This window comes from Emydura macquarii, unplaced genomic scaffold, assembly GCF_026122565.2.
Source record: "Emydura macquarii macquarii isolate MOO-44397 ecotype Brisbane River unplaced genomic scaffold, CSIRO-AGI_Emac_v2 contig_1146, whole genome shotgun sequence".
NCBI lineage: Eukaryota > Metazoa > Chordata > Testudines > Chelidae > Emydura > Emydura macquarii.
In genome coordinates this window covers 20,152,507-20,175,180 of record NW_027131283.1, presented here as the reverse complement: position 1 = coordinate 20,175,180, position 22,674 = coordinate 20,152,507, and the positions used below count along the sequence as shown (strand labels likewise).

The following is a 22,674-nucleotide window of genomic DNA, read 5'->3' as shown; positions in this document are numbered from 1 at the left end:
GCTGGGGCAGCCACCAGCACATTAAAGAGGCTATCTTCAGCCTCTTCTAACTCCTTCACCTCCAGCCCCAAGTTGGAGGCCACCCTCTTGAGCAGCTCCTGGTGCGCCCTGAAATCCTCCAGTGGCGCCGAGTGGCCCTGGGAGACTGCCTTGTCCGGTGAGGAGGAAGAGGACTGGTGAAGGATTGCACCCACTGAGGGTCCCTCCATGGGGTCCAACTCCTCGTCTGAGGAGTGTGTCTATGGGCCTTCTCCTGTGCCAGAGGCACGGACTGTACCCCCGATGACATAATGGTTTGGGGCCCTGGCCCCATCTGGATACCCAATGGGGACCAATAAGATGATTGTTGCGGCCATTGACCCAGGGGCCAACCTGGGGCTGACTGTGCTACAGGCTGTGACGCTTTGTGGGGGCATTGGCTCTCCTGAAGACTGTCCCCCCTGAGAGACACTGAGTCACTGGACCAGCGGTGCCATGTACATCCTTCCGTGCCAGGGACCGCCCTCTCAACGCCTCCAACCTACAGGACGATGAGGACTGCCTCCGTAACTAGAGGTACTGGATCGTCATCTCAGTACTGATAATGTCTGCTGCCGCTTGCCTTGCGGCCCTGCAGACACCTTCGGTGACCGAGGTCGGCGCCGTTCCAAACCCCTCGGTGCCGAGCCGGACTCCAGCAACCAGGTGCCACGTCGTGGACTGCGCGGTGCCGAGTCCTCTGATGGTGACTGGGTTCTGCACCGCCTCGGTGTGGGCGAACTCCTTGGTGCCGGGTCCTCCGATGGTGACTGGATTCTGCGCCGTCTAGGTACGGGCAAACTTCTTGTTGCCGGGGATCTGGAACAGGAGCTGTCCGAGCGCCGCCTAGTAGACCTCGACCGGTGCCGCCTCCTGGCATGCGCTGTCTCAGGTGCTGGGGATCGACGTCGGCGCCAAGAAGGAGACTCCACGTCCTGTGCCGGAGCAGCTCGGCTCGACGACGCCGACCTGGAGCAATTGCTGGGGGAGCAGCTCTGCTCTACCCTCAGAGACCGTCCAGCAGGAGATCTTCCTCCCCGTACCAGGGATCTCCACCACCATTCAGGGGGACGCAACGCAAGTTTCCCCCATGACACCAGCCCCTTCTCCCTTGGCAGAGGGGGGGCGGAGGTGGCGTAGGCAAGGCCAACAAGCCTCTTGCCACCTGAAAAGCGTCCGGTGTCAACGGCTTTCGTGGGGCACTCTCCCACCCCCAGGAGTTGAGGGAGGCTCCCTGACTGGTGATGCAGGCACCGGAGAAGACTCGACGGGCCGGGGCCGGTGCATCTCCGTACTCAACCCTGCCCGTACCGATGTTGTGCGGTGCCGAGGCGAGGCCGTTGCCAATGATGCATTCTGCACCAAGGTCACGCTCAGTGCTGAGGTGGAGTGGACCGCCTTGGACACCGGGCGGAGCGCTGCCTCCATCAACAGGGCTTTCAACCGGATTTCTCGGTCCTTTTGAGTCCTCGGTTTAAAAGCCCTGCAGATCTTACATTTCTCTTTTCTGTGGGCTTCCCCCAAACACTTCAGGCAGCAGTCATGGGGGTCGCTGAGCAGGAAGGCCTTCCCACAGGAGGCACACGGCTTGAATCCCGGTGGCCGGGACATGGCCAGGCCGCTCTAAGTCACCGCAGGGACTTGCCTTATCTTTAACTACACTTAACAACACTCAACTACTTAACTAACTAAAACTAACTTAGAATAACAAACAAGTCCAAACAAGAGGAACAGTATTTGCTGCGAGCAAGGCTAGTTCCAGCAACTGTCACGGGCGGAAAGAAGGAACTGAGGGGGCATAGGGCCGGCAGTGCCTCATATACCACAGCATGTGCGCGGGTCTCCACGGTGCGCTTGAGCCAGCCCTATGGAATCCGCTAAGGGGAAAACGTGCATGGTTACCTGGAACTGAGACATGCACACACCTATAGTGGAATGGACATGAGCAAGCACTTGAAGAAAAACACAGAATTAGTGTCCTGGATTATATAGCTGAGTTCATAAAGACTGGGGGAGAAATCCTGGCTCAGTTGAAGTCAATAGGATTTTGCCACTGACTTCAATGAAGCCAGGATTCACCCTGGATGTGTGGATAAAACGTGCCTGAAATATTTACTTTTATGTTACATTAGGAGAAGTACAGAGTAAAAATTCCAGATTAATAACCATAAATTAAGTGAATTTCTCCTTTTAAATACCTGCTTTTCACTAGATGCCTTATGGACACTATTAGTAGACAGCTATGATGAGGAATTAATGAGTTCCTCTTCACTACCAGAAAAATGTTATATGTATTTGAAAAGGCAGGCTGTGCTAACATTTTTAAATTACAGTTTCAAAATGAGTCAAAAATCTCTCTGCTCTGGGAAGTGTATTGGCATGTAAATGTGTGATTTCATAATTTATTTGCATTTTCAAAACACAAGTTCAAGCAATGCAATTGTCTATTATTTTATTGTACTGTGAGCCACTTGGAAACAAAAAATTTTGTTCGAGTCATTAGTAACAATTCATATAGTAATGAGTTAGAAATTTATTTTCTCAGTATATGACCACAGCTCCCATATCTCAACATAGACACAGTATCGTGACGACAAACTCAGGTCATTCTCATAAGAATTTAAGGCCTCTATTCTGCAGTTCATTGCATGCAGGCACAGCAGTGTGCCTGAGCAGAGCCCAAAAGGACTTCCAGTTGGGCATGGGGTCTATACACACACCCATTTGCTGGATATAGGCCTAGTTCTACAAACTGCTAGGGGTCCCATTCCCACCTTGTATTTCTGCACAAAAACTACCATTGACATCAGTAGAAGTGCTGCATGTGAACAAGAGGGGCCTATGGCCAACCCAAACAAGAATTTTTTTTTCATGGCCTGCCAGAAAACCAAGAGTCATTTATTCACCCAGCTCTACTGCAGGCAGCCCCAATGCAAACCCTACCACTGGACAGTGAACAATTTCCAACGCTTACCCTCGTCCAGCTCCACCAATCAGCTCTAAATTTCACCCAGTCCCAGACAAGCCTTGAACTGCCCACAGCCCTTACACTCATCCTAGCCTGTAAGTTAGCCCAAATGTAAACTCCAGACCCAATATCTATTCCATCCTGAGCCCATCAAATGGCAACACACCTTAACCCTATCATGGGATGGTGAACCCACTCTAACCCTAACCTGCATCCACAAATTTATCCATGTCAAACTAAGCCCAAGACAGTTCCTATATTTTACAAGTTTATTGGAGTGAGCATCTGTCCTTCTGTGTCTGTCTCTCCCCCACACTAGCCTGCTGCATTCTAATTGTCCATGTGGACTCTGCTGCCAACGTCTAAAAGTTCCCTGGTGCTCTTTAATCTATTTCTGTTTCAAAGCACAGTAGTTCAAAGTGCACTAGGGAACTTTTAGGGCACAGCTTCTGGGTCCACACAGACACTTAGTGTGAAGTAGATTTACACCCCATCCTGCTGCAAATTAAGTGTTTGTATAGACAAGCCCTTAGATTGAGCTCCTTGTAGTAAGAACTCAGCACAGTCATCAATTAAATATACATAGTTTATTATTGCTCACTACCCCAATTTCTCCCCTGCATTTACCTACACTATCCCAAATGAGGTGCAGCACTGCATTACATTCCAGAAACTATACTAGTTAAAGAGAAAGAAAAAAAGAGGAGACTCAATATCAGCAAAGATTTCTTCCTGAAGCAATCAACATTAGTTGACATTGTATAAAATGCATTCCTGATTATTGGGATGATAAATCTAATACAAAATCCTTCAAAAAAAGATAATATACATGTTTAAAATGCTACCAAAAATGTCCTGATTTTTCTAGTAAAGATTAAATCATTTTGCACAACTCAGATTATTACCTACCCACTTTGCTCTGCAATAGTTGCAGTCCCCGCAGATACAACAAGGAGGCAAAAAAAGTATGACTGACATGCAACACAGTACATGATTTTAGAAAAAGGATTATAAGGTATTCCCTTACTTTAAAAAAGGAGCTTTATTTTTCTTAAATGTACACCTCAATGTATTGACTTTACCTGATTGTGAGTAGATTAGTTAAATTGGCCGAACAGCAAGACATCTCAGACATCACTTTATAGCCAATTACAGCCTCACCTTAAAATCTGTTCTAAATTTCATACTTGTGATCTCATGCTATACATCATTGGATGATGCTTCAGCAGTTTAACAATGATCAAGGCCAATGCATATCATGTCCTTAGAACGAGAGATCAATTCCACAACCCGCAAAGACAGTGACAATACTCCTCACGTCCAGAAGATGTTTGAACTCATTACATAAGTCCTTTGTTTTACTCTGATCATTTACACAACCCAACACCTTATTAAACTGAAGGGTTTTGATTCTTTTGAGTGACGCACAAGAAAAACATGCCCAGTATTCAGAATAAATACAGCTTGATAATATGAAAATGAAACATTCTACTTCTAGGACTGTTAGAATATAATTAAGCAATTATAGTCAAGGTATGGAGCATTTCCTGGGGATTAATGACCAGCTGGGAGAGTAGATGGCCCTTGGCTGTGTCTCGGGCCATTAACCAGAGTAGGCCATCATTAATTCTCAATAAATTGCTCTGCACTGAGGTAGCTATTGCTATTGTAAGCTTTAAAAAAGGAAAAAGGCTATGAGTGGGTTTTGTTGTACATAAGTGAATCACTTTAATTTGCTATGTGCTGTACAGGGCATTTGTAGAGAATTAACGCCCTCTATTATCCAGTCAGATTGCTTGAACTGTCTCAACATTCAATTCCATTTGTAATTATTTATTACAAACCTAAAGTAGCAAGAAAAATGCCCTACACGGCTTGGTTTGTTAGTCTTTATAGTTCAGATAATCTCTAACACTTTTTGATCTTCATTCCTCGAGACATACTATTGGGAACAATGCAAGGATAATGGTTTTTCTCCAGTCCTTTCCCCACAGATAGACAACAAACAGCACTGCCTGTCCCCACAATAACGCTTCCAGGAATAAGCAGTGACAGGCTGTATAAATCAACCAAATATGTTATTGGGATTAAAGAGAAAAGCCATGAACAACTTTTGAAAGGATATTTTCCCTCTTTTCAAAATATTATTATTGTTGTTCTGGTAGCAACTAGAGGATGGGTACCCAGAGTACAAGGCACAGTACAACCATATATCAAAAAGACAATCGAAGGCCCTAATCCTACAAACAATTATGCATATGCTGAACTTTACTACCACGACTCATTTTAATGAGTCCCATGGAACTAGAAACAACAGATGGATGCAACAAACAGACAGGAACAATGAGGCAATTGCAGTAAGAATCCATCATCATCTCTGATCAGGCAAATTATTAAATATGTATATTATTGTAATGCTCAAAGGCCCCAAATAGGATATGGTTCCCATTGGGGTTGGTGCTGTACAAACAGATATAGAAATGGTCCCTGTTCTGAAGAGCTTACACCATCTGTTTGTCGGCACTAAACCTTATCAGTCAGACAAAGGACAGGTGCATCCACTAATTGTTCAAAACACTTTAAGTTACATGGTATAAAGGGATATCATGGTGGTGGTGAAGAGAGAACTTGATGTTCTGGTAGCAATACTGACCATAGCCCCAGGCATTTCCCAGAGAAATTCATAAATAACTGTATATAATGGCTTCAGCCTTGCTTTGTTGCCATCATCTCTCCTGGACAGCCATTAATCCCCCAGAAAATGCCCTGGGCTTTGATTATTGCTTTAAAAAAAAAAAAAAAAAAAAAAATTATCAATTAATCCATGAATTCCAAAGACACTACAAAGTTTTTAAATGACTCTGCAACATACAACAAGGCAAGCAAGTTGAGTGAGCTGTTCCCCTTTGTTTGCCAAGTTACAAAGGTAGCACAAAATGTTCATGTGCTTTTCTGGAAAAGCAATGTCTCACTCTGCATTGAAGCTGCAGCTGGGGGAGTGGAAAAACTGTAGCTGCATGCATAATCAATAATGATATGGTATGCATGTAAAAGCTGCCCACCCACTCTAAATGTAGCAAATATTTGCCATATTTACTGTACATCCAAACAGAAACGATTGGGAGGGAGAAGCACATTTAAGCAGATCCAAAACCCACACAACATACAAGCCTAATACAATGATACTAATTCAGAAGGATTTCTGCTGAGCTGCAGAAAGCACAACTTTCTCAAAAGAGAAATCATCCATGCTTTAGATATTTTGAAAATACACTGCCAATTAAACATGCATTTTCAATTACAATACCTATTAAGAAGAGGTAGTAAAAGTGGTGGAACCACAGATCAGTTATATTGTACTATATCACTAACAGAAAACAACTCTACTGCTTATCAATGAATGGTTTAGTCTGTTTATGCTACATATTATATCGGGTATTTTTAACTTTTTTCAAAGTTATACTTTTTAAACAATTGTTATGGTGGGGGCTGGAGATCATCCTAAGATCTGAAAATGGCATAAAGAAAAAAAACCAAGTAATTGTAACTACTTCTCTGCCTGGTTTGCCAGGCAAAATATACCTCTAGTGCTGCTTTGCCAGTTACACCACCTTATGTACAAAATACATGGACAATTGCACCCCGAATTCACATGTGCTATTGCAAGGACTTCAGGCACACAATCACTAGCATTGGTCATTTGCATATACAGTCTTGGGATTTCACACAACATAAGCACAAGTATTGCATGCCTAATTAAAAAAAAAAAAAAACAAACCAAACCCAAAATGGTTTAATTCATACTACAATGTGTTTGTTTAAAAAGTAAGGTTTTCAATTTGCTTCATGGCACCCTCTTGTCCCAGAGGAATTCCATGCTCCTATACAGCCACCCATTAGCATATGAGATTTAGAAAATACAGGTATAACAGACAAGGATAAGATTATGTCACAGAGGTCACAAAAGTCATGGATTCCGTGACTTCCAGAGACCTCCATGACATTGTCTACTTCAGCTGCCACGGGGGCCCCTTGGAGCTCCCAGCCGTGGCCCCACAGCTCTGAGCCCTGGCGGGCAGCTGGGGACCCTGGAGCTGTCAGCCACAGCAGCGGTGGGTGCTGGACCATTCCCTGCACACAGCAGGGCTCGGGCTCTCATCCCTCCAATCAGCCCCATTTTGTCAGTTATTTTTAGTAAATGTCAATGACAGGCCACAGGCTTCCATGAATTTTGGTCCTGTCCCTGACTTTTACTGAAAATAATCATGACAAAATCTTAACCTTAATAATAGATGCTGCTGTAACTAGTATTTTTGCATACATATATCAAGTCATAAGAAAATATTGCGGTGCATTTATTTTTCCATATCTGAAAAGTATTCAAGAACAAATTTATAGCAGTAGTTTTGCATCTACCAGAGATGCCAACAGAACAGGGGAAGGTCTCAAGTAGTTTATTATGTGATGCGTTTCCTTACATGCCTATGTGTATGCCATGTATACATGCAGTCAGTATTGGGAGATGCCATAGCATATTGCTTTGCAACAGGATAGAGACCATTCAGCAGCTAACACAGATGACCATGGTGCTAATGTTGTCTGCGCTCCACTAGAACTACTAGTATACATGCAGGAAAGTGCCTCATTAAGCAACATGCTCTGGGCATTCCCAAGTGCCAATCGTGTGAATTTTAATGTGTGATCTAAGGAAAATTGGAAAATATATTTAAAATACCACACATGGATTGCAATGTTAATTTGCAGTATATTTGAAGGAAGATAGCAATGACAGGGAAGTAATGGGAGGTTGTGAGAGTAGTGACCAAGGGAGAGATGGTCTTAGGATACGTCTACGTTAGAAATGCTACAGCAGCACAGACGCACCTCTGTATCTGTGCTGCTGTAACGTAGAAACATACTACAGCAACTGAAGAGGTTCTTCTGTTACTGCAGCAAATCCATCTCTCCAAGAAGCAGTAACTAGGTAAATAGAAGAATTCTTCCACTGACCTAGCACGGTTTACACTTGGACTTAGGTCAGCTTAACTATGTGAGTTTCATATCCCTGAGCAGCATAGCTATGTCAACCTAACTTTCTAGTTTAGGCCAGTCCTCAACAACAAAAAAAGAGATCTGTCTTAGTACTTACATCCTGCCTCATTAGAATAGTATACGAGTGCCTCAATCTTTGGCTGTCTACACTCTGGATCAACTGAGTGGTCAGTAAAGACCTGCTCAGTTGATCCAGAAATCGATGTATTAAGACCACCTTCTCAAGTGGCGTAGCACTGCGTCGAAGGGAAGGCGGTTTCCGTCGGCGAAGTGCAGTGAAGACGGCGCGCAGAACAGAACCACAGAAGTCGATGGGAGTTACGCAAGTTTTTTGCGTAGCTTGCGTAACTCCGGTCGACTGCCGCCGAATCTCCAAGGTAAGTGTAGACAAGCCCTTTAATATATATATATCCACTGAGGTAGAGCTGGGCAAAAAGTTCGGCCAAATAATTGTGTTAAAAAATGCAGATTCAGGTTGACTGAAATATGTTGCAAATTTGTATCAAATTTGCTGGATTGTTTCATCTGAATACAACAAATTCTGAGGAAACGCAAAACATGTCATTTCAACATTATAGAAATTAAGTTTTGATTTTTTTATTACAAAAAATATTTTCAATTTTACTTTCAATTTTATTTTTAAAAAACATTTTAAAAAGCTCAAAGAGAAAAACCACTTCATTTTGGGTTGGGTGCCCAAAAACAAAAGTCAAACTATTGATATGTCAAAAAGTTTTCATTTTAGGTTAACCCAAAATTATTTTCTTCCCCTAATTTCTCAGTTCAGTCTGGGAACCAAAAATAAATAAATAAATAAATAAAAAATCAGTCATGCTGATTTACTCTCAGTACCCCTGTGAGATAGTGAAGTGCTATAAACTCCTCAATTTTACAAATGGGAACTGAGGTAAACAACAACCAAAGTACAGATTTTCAAAGAAAATTAAGCACCTCAAGGTACAGATGCAAGATGCAGCAGTCTAGCAGAATTTTTAAGATAACCTACATTTAAAACTCATTTCCATCCCATTCCACACATGAAGTATTTGGCAAAGCAGAGAATTGAACCTGGGTCTCTTTAGTCGGTATCTGCTACAGACCGCCAAATCCTACTAGAATGACCTCTTCCTTACACAGCTATCTATAATGTGTGTGTTGGGGGGGGGGGGAACTGTTTGATCATGGGGGACTTCAATTTGGATGACAAATACGTAAAATCTCATGCTGTCAATACTAAAAACATCTTCAGAATTTCTCAACATTAGATAATTTCATAACATAAAAGAAATGTTGTAGCTGACCCAGGGGAATTCTATATCAGACCTTGTCCTAGCAGAGAAGGATGAACCAATCACAGAACTAAAAATTGGGTACAAGAGAACATGACTTGATCACATTTATAGTGTGCAAGCAGAATAAACTCCAGACCACTAATAAATATACTTGGTGCTTTAATAGGGCCAATTTCACAAAGCTGAAAACAATTATGAGACAAATCAGCCGTGAGGAAGAATTTTGTTAGAAAAGTGTGAATATAAATGAGAATCATTTAAGAACACCTAAAGATGCCATAATCCCACAACTAAGGATAAAAGCCATGCTGGTTTAAAAAAAAAACAAACCAACCACCACCTGGTTTAGAGGGAAAGTTAAGGCAGCTATATAATATATAAAACAAATGAAAGAAGGAGGAAGTGGATAGTAATGAATCAATCAGAAGTCAAGAATTGTAGAAAATTGATAAGGTAAGCCAAGGGACACAAGGCAAACTCTATGGCCAGCAGAGTTAAGGATAACAAAAGTTTTTAAAATATACAAGGAACAAAAAGAATCCTAGCAATGGTATGGTCCTTTACTACATGGAAATAGTAGAATTATCAATAATAATGCAGAAGAGGCAGATCTGTTCAATAAATATTTGTTCTGTATTTGGGGAAAAATAAATGATCCTCTCATCATATGGTGATAACATACTTTCCATTCCACTAGTATCTCTGTCATATGTTAAATAGAAGCTACAAAAATTGGATACTTTTAAAACAGAGGATCCAAATAACTTGAGTCCAAGAGTTTTACAAGAGCTGGCTAAGGAACTTGTTGGACCATCTTGATTTTCAATAAGTCTTGAAGCACTGGGAAAGTTCCAGAAGACTGGAAGAAAGCTAATATTATGCCAATTTCTATGAAGAGTAAGTGGGATGACCCAGGTAATTAAAGGGTTGTCAGCCTAACATCGATCCTAGGAAAGAATCAAATGGCTGATATGGGAATTGATTAATAAAGGATTAGCGAGTAATATAATTAATGCAAATCAACATAGGTTTATGAAAAATAGATGCTGTCTAACTGATTTTTAATGAGATTACTTGTTTGGTAGATAATAGTGTTGACGTAATACAGGTGTTTGAGTTGGTATCACACAATAATTTGAATTAAAACTAGATATAAAATTAATATGCCACACAAATGGATCTCAAAATGTAACTTTAAACAGGGAGCCATGATCAAGCGGATGTTTTTCGGGGGCGGGATCCTTCATGTATAGGTTCTTGGCCCTATGTGATAAAAATGTTACACTGATGACTTGGAAGAAAACAAAATTGCTGAAAAAAGTTTGCAGATAATAAAAATTGAGGGAGTGGCAAATAATGAAGAGGATAGGTCACTGATTCAGAGCTAACTAGATTGCTTAGTAAATTGGGTACAAGCAAACACTGGGTGTTTCAATGTAGCTAAATATAAATTGTATTGATCTTATAAGTTATGGGCATGAAGTCAAACCTCAACTTTACTAAATTTTTTACCATGACTATGACTAGGGTGACCAGATGTCCCGATTTTATAGAGACAGTCCCAATATTGAGGCTTTGTCTTATATAAGTGCCTATTACTTCCCATTCCCATCCCAATTTTTCTACACTTGCTATCTGGTCACCCTAACTATGACTCAAACCCATAAATTAAAGGCAACCAAATACATGCACATACTATTGTCAGTTAGAAGTAGGACAAGTTGTACTAGTAGTATTTGAATAGGATGCTGTGAAAGTATGTTTATTAGTCATAATGTTTCACAAGGATTCACTGGCATATTGCTGCTACAGCTGTTGGAAACCTTGTAATGACATTAGGCTGAGTCAGATTTTCTGCTGAAGGAATCTGGCAGTAAATTCAATTCTTGTCAAACTCTTATTGGTGAGGCTGGTGAGTAATCTATGCTAAAATAGCTGATTACAATAACAGATGACTTTTTATATATTAATCCCAAAATGTAATCTTATTACTTGACAAAACAAAACTCATTAATTTAAATTACATTTCTTGGAAATCCTGACTGCAGAAGGCTTGAGGAAGAAAACGGGTACAAAAGCAATTATAATGTTCAAGATCGTCACAGTCACACTCTTTACCTCACACACAGCACAACAATATTCTCAGAGTTCTCAAACTCTTCTTGAGTATCTCAGTTACTATCTGCTCTTCTGGATTGAAAAGGGCATCCAACCTGCCATCAGTGAAGGAGGAAATTTGGGTTCCGGGACGTGGGTGGGCGCATGCCCACTTATGGCTAAAAGCCCTTCACCCAGCCTAAGGGGAGGAACTACAGGACCCAGGATTCAACTGTCAGGGGACAACAAATGAGAAACAGGTGTGAAGGTCAGAGAGCTAAACAAAGGGAACCTGAAGGGGACACCAAGCAGAGAACCCCGGACAGTGTTCACTGCTCCTCAAAAGTAGCTAAAGAGCCAGTGGATGCGGCCCAGAGGAACTCTGCCCAGATACGTGATCTGACAGAGGAACGGAAATAGACCAGACAGTCGCAGAGCACCTCCTCAGCCAGCATCCTCTCCCTCGTGTTGTAGATGGCCACCTTAGCCAAGATGAGGAGGAGGGAGGTCCTTGTGGGGCCATGGACGGGGTGTGCATAGATCAGAATGTGTGGGGAGAAGTGAAGCCAGAACCTCAGGAGGAGGTTCTGGAGGAACCAGAATAGGGGCTGCAACCTGGCGCATTCCAGATAGATTTGCACCAGGGTTTCCCTCGTGCTGCAAAACGGACAGGTATCGAAATGAGGGGTGAACCGCACCAAGTACATGCCCATGTTCACGGCTCCAAGAAGGAGCCACAAGCTAATATCCCTGACAGGCCGTGAAACGAAGGTGGAATACAGACTGGCCCACCAGGGTTCCTCACCTTCAATGGGTGATAAAAAGGTCCCGCCACTAGGTATCAGAGCGGGACATAAGGGCGAGGAAATAGAGAGCGTGTGTGCCCGTGGCATGGTTCGGAAGCACACATAGTTGCAGATCCTGCAGTCGGTTTGGCATGTCAGTGAAGCAGAAATCAGGCATCTGTGGCTGGCTACAGAAGTTCGTTCAGAGGGACAATGATGTGCAGTCCCTAGCAGGATGCCTACTATGAACTAGTTTGTTGGCAGCCAGCAAAGGCGTTCCATTGCTGCCTCAAAGACAGGGATACATTCAGTATCAAGATTGTCAGTTCTGTCTATTTATTTTTACAACCAGAATGGAGGGGGGTTCTTTTCAGCCTTGACAGCAGTCAATTATTATTAATAGTATGTGTGTATTATCAGAAATATGCTTGGCATGATTCACACTCACAAAGAAAGCCTCTGCTGCAAAGAGCTTAGAGTCTAAAAAGACACTAACATAAGGTTGGGGGAAATGGAGAAAACCAAATATATACATATATTTGATGCTCATTAGCATTATCACCCTAGGTATAGACAGGGTCTGGTGATCTAGGAAACAAGAAGGAAAGCCATAAAACTGCATTTGGAACCTAGGAGCAAATCCTGCCTCCTCTATTCAGAATTATGATATTCTCCAAGAACTGTCAGTCCAAGGAGCCAGATTGGAATGAAGGCATTTGTGGGGGTGGAGTTCCTTCCTTCATTCTGAATTAATTAAAAGCAAGTGGTGGAGGTTGTAATTGGACACTTATTAACCAAAAGGGACAAATTGTCTGAAACTGCAATGTGAATCTCAGGAAGGAGAATCATGGAATTGAATCATAGAACTGTAGAACTGGAAGGGACCTCAAAAGGTCATCTAGTCCAGTCCCCTGCCCTCAGTATAGGACTACGTATTATCATTCTAGATCATCTCCGAGAGGTGTTTGTCTCACCTGTTCTTAAAAATCTCCAGTGACAGATTCCACAACCTCCCTAGGCCATTTGTTCCAGTGCTTCACTACTCTGACAGTTAGGAAGTTTTTCCTAATGTACAACCTAAATCTCCCTTGCTGCAATTTCAGTCTCTTGCTTCTTGTCCTAGCCTCAGAGGTTAACGGGAAGTCAAGTGTCTTTTGTTTCTCTGAACTGGAGAACTAGGAGCTGCTGTGCCTGAAGGCTATAAAGGGGAAAAGTGACACTAAAATACTCCTGAAGTTCTGCACACTAAAAAACTATTGATTCTGGTTATCAACAACCCCAAAGAAACCAATCTACTCAGAGAGTTATCAACCGCTTTCAAAAGTTTAAAATGTGTTAATCTCCCTATGTTCAGTAAGTAGTAAAGACAAAGATATACAGTTGCCTTAAGAACATGATTTATGAATAGACAAAACAAAACTGGTGAAAAATATGAAAATTCTCACTGATTTGTTTTGTGTGCTATTTGTATCCTCAAAAACATCCATTTCTCTTAAGTTTTGAGGAGCAAAAATTTTAGTAGACTGATTGGCAAAACCTATTTTTAGCCCAAAAATTTGAGCTTTCAAAATGTAATGTATTCAAATTTTCCTCAGAAGCATTATGACAGTCATCTTTTGTACTATTGGCTTGTGGAGATAAAACAAGGAGGATTAAAGTAAAGCCCATACTAACATACATTTACATAGTCTATGATACATAGATGAGGTCACATGGCAAAAAAAAAAAAAATACAAATACTCTTGTGCATCTTCAAGAGTGACAAAGAGATCTATTTTAGTCCTGGTACCCCTGAATCCCTCTACCCATGCTGTGGCCAGGAGGAAAAATTAAGCTGAGGCACCAAGCTACACAACAAGGAGGGTATCTATGGCCAGACCTTTCCACTGCAAAACTGCAGACAAAAGACCAGATGACAGTAGTTTCCCCTCACTTTGAAAATGCACTTAGCACGGCCAGGCAGTGGAAGACAATGAACAGACTGGTGATGACTGGCAGCTCTTGCTGCTCATCAAGAGACACAGACCCAACCCATCTCTCTGTAGTCAGAGGTGGATTTTCTATAGCTGGTGGTACAGATGAACATTGAAACTTTGAAGGCAGAGGTAGTTGACCCAGGAATTTCCTTTGCTTCATTGCCAATGCTGGACTTCTCCCTCAGCCTTTCCATTTTTTGTGCTACTCTTTCCTCCTTCCCCTATATTCCCTAGGAATGAAGCAGCCTCCCTCAAGAGAAGGAGGCATGTAACCTTAATCAACCATTCTGAGCAGCCAGAGGGAAGCAGTTATGATACGTTCCTTTTAAGGCCACCAAACTATAATCTGGAACCCTAGTTCTGGTGGAAATTATTCTAATGCACAAGCAAGTAGTGCTTGGAGGAGATTGCTGGAATTCCTCTAATAAAGAGCACCATTGTATATCTCACAAGATTCAGCCTCAAGCGCTTGCTTTCTGCACTAAGCATAACAATAATAACCAACAATTTCAATGATGTGGCAGCAGTAAACTAGCTTGTTTCTCATCAGGCTCAACAGCATCACCACCTCTTATGGCCTAGGGCTCATTGATACAGGAGTATAAAAAGGAGTGTGACAAGGTCTCAAGGTGCTAAAAAGGTTACATGTAGAATTCAAGTTCGCTGACTAGCATATTGGTGGATTATAAAAGCTACTACAATGGTGACTATTGAGGTGGTGGGGCAGAGGTTTGGGGGAGTCCTGTACTGAAACTGCTTCTGTGGTTATCAAGTATTTTGGGTTGTTCTGAACTCTGTGAATGAAGCCAGACCTGAGGAAAGGAACTTGAACTGAACTCTAGAGGGGGGCTTTATTTTATCTTCCTTCACTGACGTTCTGGCCACTGGTAGCCAGTGAAATAGTGAGGGACATCAAGTGCGGGAAAGGAGTGAAAGTTAGAGCTTGCCAAATCCAGCTATGCCACAGGGCAAGAGGCAAGAAGGAAGCTGGGAGATTGAAAGACTATATACTGTTAAAAAGAGACTCCCCCCAAACACTTGTTTTTTTTCCCTTGGCTGAGGTAAATCTAATCCATCTATCTACTGCTCTGGGAGGGAGCTGGACCAAGTTTCCACATGGTGTGAAGAAACTTTTTAAAGCAACCTGTATTTTGCTCCTCCTACAAGTAATCATTTTCAAATGATTGTGCCAAATGAGTTCTCATTTCTAAGATCTATGATGTGAAGTGCTAATTATCTTAAATTTCAATTTGCTAGAGTGAGGAAAATATATACGTTTCTCATGGATACCTAGTACATAGAGTAAAAAACACCTAAAGCACTTCTTCACATAACAAATTAAGTCTTCATTTTGAAACCTAATGCTTCCAAGTAATGTTGCAACAGGAAACAGCAGCAAAGCGGTTAAGTACCATGAAGCATATCAGAGCAGGATTAGATCTGTTACAAGATTCTAATCTTCTTTGATAGAATAAAATCCTCCAGAAAGTATCCTATATCAGAATATAAGAATAGCCCTACTAGGTCAGAGCAATAGTTCATCTAGTTTAGTATTCAGTCTCAAACAATCAATACCAGTGCCTTCAGAAGCAAAATCCACATAATACTCTGAAGATTTAATATTTGTAATGGGATCTTTATATTAACAGATATATCTGTATCCTTATTAATCCATCTCCCTGCTTTTGGGTCCAGATCCTAATACCTAGGCTCTTATACTGTGCCATTGCATTGGTATCAGAGTGTCCATGGGAGTTCTGCACACATTGAGCTTGCAGTATTGGACTCATGAACAGGTTGTCTGGCAGTTATTTCCAATAACTAGAATAATAACTTTTCTGAACAGACCAAGACAAACACAGATCCCTAGCAACAATAAAAACAAGTGGGTAGCCTATCTGAGTCTGGATCTGTATAGAGACTAGGGAAGGTTGTCTTCCCCCACTACTGTGAGCAGTCAGGAAGGTGGAAAGGTTAGAGACAGCAGCTTGAGTACCTGAGTACCAGCAGACAAGAGAAGACAAAAAGATGAAGCATCAAGTAGAGTCACAAAAATGCCACTAAATGGAGTTGCAGAAAATGACCAAATAATTGTTTTGATCACTGTTAGTGCATAACAGTGCAGAGCGACAGCATCATAATGATGTTACAGGATACTTTATGGCTCTTTGCAACTGTCATTGATACATTATCCTTCTGCATTCTCCTCTCTGCTGAGACTGAGGTGGGGCAGGGGACAAGTTTGCTATCTCTTACCTTTCCTCCTTCCTGCTAACTGTAGGGAGAAAGAATTCTAGTGACTCCAGGCATGAGCGAGAAAAGGTTCCATCAGACTCCAGGAAAGCCATATGTGATGCCCAAAAGAACTGCATACAGGGCTAGAACCACAGACCAAGTATCATTGGTCTATTCCTAATAGAGTGGCCTCAGGATGTTTTTCCTGATTCTTAACCTAAATTTCTCTTTCATTTATTTTTTCCCCATTGCATATATGTGGCATTCTAGGTAATTCAGAGTCAGATTCTGATGTCATTCCTCACGTTCAGGAACACTATACTCCACGAATAGTACCAGCTGACATCAATGAATATATTCCCGGAATAAGGCACTCCTCATCGTAAGTATTAGATTCTAGTCCTTAGTGCTTGAACCTTTCAAATATTTGCAGGCTTATATTCACTCCCCAGTAAGACATTTAGACTGTCTACACTTGCCGCCAAATTCAGCGGCAGTTAACGGGAAATACACAAGCTACATAGAGTAGCTTGTGAATCTCATGTCAACTTCCTAACTTCTGCTTACCACAGTATCTTCAGTTCATTGCGCTGACGGGAAATGCCCTCCAACCAATGCAGCGTTACTCCACCTGGTGGAGGTGGATTAATAGCATCAATTTCCAGGTCAATTAAGCGGGTCTCCACTTCCGCTCAATCAATCCGGATAAATCGATCTGATGGCAAATTTGCTGCCATCAGTCTAGACATAGCCTTAGTCTTTCAATCTTTCCTTATTAAAAATCACTCTCCAAGCTCACTGAAGTGTTTGTTGCTCCTTTCTGAATTCCCACCAATATTGTCTATTTCTAATATTCTGGAAGGAGAAGGATGAAGTCCAGTCTAGCTTTAAAAAGGGCTTCTGCACATTCCCCTGCCATTTTTGCTTGAACTATAAAATACCCAAACCTATAAGAAATAGCATTGTAAAATATATTTGGGGCAAGTATGCACTACAAAATTATGTTGACATAAGTTACATCAACTTACAGCCACCATGGTAGTTAAAGTGCTTTTGCATGTCCACACTACGCTCCTGTGTCGGCAGCATGTGTCCTCACCAAGAGCGATTGCACCGATTTAACGGTCAGTGTGGAGCATTGTGGGATGGCTTCTGAAAGGCAGCAACAGTCAATGTAAGCAATGCAGTGTCTAGATTGACACTATGTCGGCCTAACTACATCGACATAAGCCATCTGCCTCTCACTGAGGGCGTTTTGTTGTGTCAGCATAGCAGCAGAGTTACATTGGTGGGAGAAGCATTTCAGTGTGTACACCTCCACTGTTTTGTTGACAAAAGCTGACTTTTGTTGACAAAACTCTATTGTAGACCAGACCTAAGTGTAAATAATTAGAGTTAGGTCACTGTAAACTGCCTTACGTCCACCTAACTCTGTAGTATAAACCAGGGCTTATTCTTAACCAGATATGATGCTTTCAGTTTATGAAGAATTCTACAAAAATACTTACTTCATAAAAATAAATACTTCAGTTTACAGAACAGCAAATAACATCTGTGGCAGAGAACAAAATATAAAATTAACTCCAGGTTTCTGACCACAGTAAATCTCCAAGCAATTTAAAATGTAGCATTACAGACTGTTCATGTTTGAAATGCAAGATGTTCCTAAGCTTTACATTTTTAAATGGCAATATGGAAATTCTCTGTAATGTCTTAAGTACTGTTTTCCAAATTGTTCAAGATTTGTTTCATAGTTTCTTCTTTCCCTGTCCCAAAATCCCCCAGACTGCTGCCAAAGTCACACAGTAGCATTTACCATACAGTATTATTCATTAAATAAAGATTAACTGAAAAACCAAATACTGAACATAAACTTAGAAATGTAAGAACAGGTCTGGTGAAGTCAGTCACTGAAACCAGATTTTGCACCTTAAAAAAAAAAAAAAAAAATTACAATACAGTTGACTATCATTCTTCAGCAGTGGAGCCATCTCTGTATAGTCCTAGCAGCTGTAGCGCAGCTTAAAAAGGGATTAGGGACAATATAAATAAAGTGGAAAACTGTCAGTCCAGTATTGGAATTCAGCAGTGAGGTCTAAAAAGGTCCCATTTACATTTAGTTTAACATTTTATTACAAGAAGTACCAGAGTTCCTCTCTGAATTAACGGGACTCCTACAGCATAAAACTAACAGCGTGGCAGCCCAAAATAAAGTAGCTGAAAACTAAAGAACTCTCACTTCCTTCTTAAGAGGAAAGTAATGAGCAAATTTCTTCGTCAAAAACCAAGACATGACTAACCAAGACATGATTAAAGAAAAGCACATTCCCATGAATAAAGGGATGGTTAGAGAAAAAAGAAAATATTAAAAGAAACCCTGCTAAAACAAGTGTTTCTTTGGCTGAGAATAAAATTCCTTGGAGGAAAAGCAAATGACAATTATGGCAAATGTATGTAGTGCTCTATCTTAAATACCCTATTTTAAAATCTGACTTACTCTTCAGTAGTTACCAGTGAATCAATTTCCAAATGTAGTCAATGTGGCTGGGTGAGATTTCTTGCCCTCGGTTTACCACAACTATTTAAGTTCTATGAAGAGGTGTAGTCAACTGTCATCTATCTTCACATGGTTAAAATTAGCATTAAGGAATCAGCTGCCTGAGATACTTGTTCTGAGATAATACATCAAATTTTATAAAGTAGGTGTCAAATCTCTTTACCCAAAACTTGAATGGACCAAAACCCCTAAATTAATCTGAAGCTGTGTGCTATTCTCAGGTTATAGAGTGACAGCAAGGTCATTTAGGAGCTCATTGTTATTCTAGCTATTTTAATCAGATATTTATTATCACACACCCATGGTATCTCCTTACTGAATTCCTTTTATTAAGCAAAGCTAAAAATGTTAGGGTAGCAAGGACAGGCCGTAAAAGTGATACTGTGTGTTCTAGAACAGTGGTTCTAAACCTTTCCACACTACTGTATCCCTATTACTGAAAAATTGCTTACGTTCATTTTGTCTGTATGGAATTTTAGTTGGTACTGACTTTGCAAATGGTTATGTAGCTTGTTGTAAAACTAGGCAAATATCTGGATGAGTTGATGTACCCCCAGAAGACCTCTGCACACCCCCAGGAGTACGTGTACCCCTGGTTGAGAACCACTGTACTAGAAAACAGACTTTTAAAAGCTATTTTTATATGGCTTATTAAAATTTTCATATCTGTACACTACTCTTTCACATTTTATTTCCCACCAACAATAATACAGTCTTAGCACACAAAAAAACTACTGTCCTTTCATTTTAAAGTTACTAATCAGCTCTGTATAACTGCGAAGCATTACTACAGGCAACATTTTGGGTACTTGGGAAGGACATAAACTCACTGAAGTGATGTATTTCATTTTTAAAATTACAAAGTTTGAATGACACCATCATGTCTTCTAAACTATCATGAAACTACTCCATCAACTTAAGATCTTGTTTAAAATCAGAATGCCCTAAAAACACTGCATGCAATATGTACTTCATTACAATCACAGAAATAGATGCCTATAAATGTATGTGAGTAGGGGCATCAGCTGGATAGAAGCAGAACTGAACTCATATTCAAGTCCATCCCTACCAAATCCAGTAGAAAACTGTGTGACTATATATAAAGTATAAAATATCACACTTCGAGTGACAACTTCTGTATTGGAGAGACAAGGTGGGTGAGGTAATTTTTTTTATTAGATCAACATCCGTTGGCGAGAGAGACAAGCTTTCTACCTACACAGAACTCTTCTTCAGACCCAGAAAGGTACTCTTCTGTCATAGAGATATACAAGTTGTTAGCACATATTAAGGAACCTCTCTAGGCAGAGTGTGGCCCATAAACACCTCTGCAGTCCTAGGACAAAAAGAGGGGGTTAGTGGGTTACAGATACACTGCCTACAACTCCTGTATTTCTCACGCTACAATATTGCATGGGATGATTGTGTCTGAAATAGTCACTCGCAAGTGGGACTATTTTCGCTCACCTGCATTTTGAAACTTGACTAAAGCGAACTGCTTGGTATTTGGCTTTTTCTGAAATACAGGCTGTTGTGGGGAGGAGTGTGTGTGTGGGAGGAGGGGGGAAATCGGTCAGGAATCAGCTATGTTCTCTGTGGACACGCAAAAGAGCCTTTACTGCACACTACCCGTGTGCCTGGAAAGGGCAGGGGATCAGAACCAAGGCGCCTATGATCAGCACAGCTTGGCAGAGACACTGGCAAGCAGGCGGCTGCCCGCCACTGGCCTGGGGCAGGGTCGGACCCCAGCTGGCTGCTGCCTCGCAGCTTAAACGCAAGGAAACGTGGAGGGAGCCTGAGCCGCTCTTCACTCAGCACCACAAAGTCTCCTCGGACGCCGCCAGCGCTACCCTTGGCAGTGCCACCCGGCCTGCCAGGGGGTTCCCCCTCCCCCAAGCTCACACCCAGTCCCTGCACCGGTGGGGAACGGGGGCGGAGTGGTGCTGACCTGGGCGCAGAGGAGCCCCCTCAGCCAGCGGCGCAGCGCGGCGCTGCCACCCGGCCGCTCACTCAGAGCTAGGCGGCAACTCACCCACACCCACAACGCTACGGTACCTCTCGGCTGCGGCGGCTGGTGCTGCGCTTGGCCGCTGGCCGGAGTGGCCAGCCCGCTGAGGAGCAGGAGGAGAGGCAAACTTCCCCGTGCCATTGCTCCGGAGCCGCTGCCTGGGAGAGCAGCAGAGGGAGGAGGAAGAGGCAGAGACCCTACAGCCTCCGGGGCGGGGGGGAGAGGACACACCCCTGCCCTCCCCGCCCCGCAGAGCGTGCCGCTGCCCCAAGACGGCGGGCGCCCTGCAGGGCCCACGGGAGAGCCCGGCTGCAGGGGCGCTTCCCAGGGCACAGCCCCGCAGTCTGGGGGAGACTTTCGCATTCAGGGAAGCGAGCGGGTCCCTGCAGGGCAGGAGGGGTGGCTCCGAAAGCCAGGCGAGCCCGCGGAGTGAGGGGCCGCTGAAGGGCCTGGCCACACAGGCCGGGGGCAAAAGCTGACGGCCCCGGCCCCGGCCCCTGCTCTCTCGGGGCTGCTCTCCATGGGCGCGCGCAGACCGGCTTTCGGGAGCTCTCGCTGGGATGCCAGCGTGCCATGCAGGGGCCCCCTCCTTGGCTCTGCTTCAGCTGACGCAGCCAGGTGTTAGCCCCCCGGGGAGGAGTTACACTAGTCCTCCTGGAACTGGCCCGGCTGGCAGGTGCAAATCAAGGTGTTGGCTAATCAGGCGTCCACGCTGAGCGACTATTTTCTCCTGGAGCCCCCCACAACAGGCATGACTTGCTCAAGGCATGAGCGGGCAGCGCGTACCTTTGTCTGTGGCCGACGGGAGGAAGTTCTCAGCGGAGGGCCCTCAACAGCCTCAGTTTGCTTCCCCGGCTGATCCAGTACAGCCTGAGTTGATTAGAACATGGAGTAAAGCCCACCTCCAGTTGGGGTGACCAGATGTCCCAATTTTATAAGAACAGTCCAAGCAGTGGGGGCTTTGTCTTATACTCTGCACCACATCCCAGTTCTTCACACTTGCTATCTGGTCACCCAGTCTCCAGTCATTTTAGAATCATGGAAATTAGATCACCTAATAAGTCTCTCCTCTCTTTAATCTATTTCCCTGCCACTTGGAGCTTGTGCTTGAACTGGCCACAGACAGGGTTAAAAGTCAAATGCTGCTTCACCCTAGGCAAAGGCTGAGTGAACAGGCTTTGAACTGGGTGCAGTAGCATTTGACCTTTAATCCTTCACAGGGCCACCGCCTGTTTTCCCCAGCCTTCACTAGGGGATTCCAGTGATGGCTTAATAGCTCAAAAGTCTTTGGCAAACCAGCAGAACTCCTAAACGCTGGAGAGTGGAGCTTCTATGGAGTGTTTTCTTCTGATTTTCCTCTTTAAAAATCATTGGAAAATCCTATACCAAAAAGCTACATTAAGAGAAAGTTAAAGTTACCTGGTCAAGCACTCAAACAGCAGGAAATGCAAGTATACCAAGTACATTTTTTCTACTATCTTAGACACATCTGCATGTACTACTGTATGTATGACAGAGTGCCATGAAAAATATTAATAGGAAAATTACAAACTAAATACATGCACAGCATTACAAGTTAATTACAGAGTAACTTTTAACATCTGCTTCCATTATAAAAATCAATTTACAACTAGTTCCCTCTCTCAGTATCTGCATTATCTCCTGAACTGCACAAAAGGAAGGTTG

At 42.7% G+C, this 22,674-nt stretch overlaps 1 protein-coding gene across 5 annotated transcripts in view; it reads right to left on the bottom strand.

Annotated features, from left to right (window-relative positions):
- Positions 1-21,477, bottom strand: part of LAMA2 (laminin subunit alpha 2) — a 482,162-nt gene extending 460,685 nt beyond the window's left edge. For all 5 annotated transcript variants that reach the window (XR_010919459.1, XM_067546727.1, XM_067546728.1 and 2 more), the window contains exon 1: positions 21,036-21,477. Coding sequence is in view for 4 of the 5 variants with exons in the window: in XM_067546727.1 (XP_067402828.1) it covers positions 21,036-21,351 (316 nt within the window). In the remaining variant the exon portion in view is untranslated. The remainder of the gene's footprint in view (positions 1-21,035) is intronic.
- Positions 21,478-22,674: the final 1,197 nt, after the last annotated feature.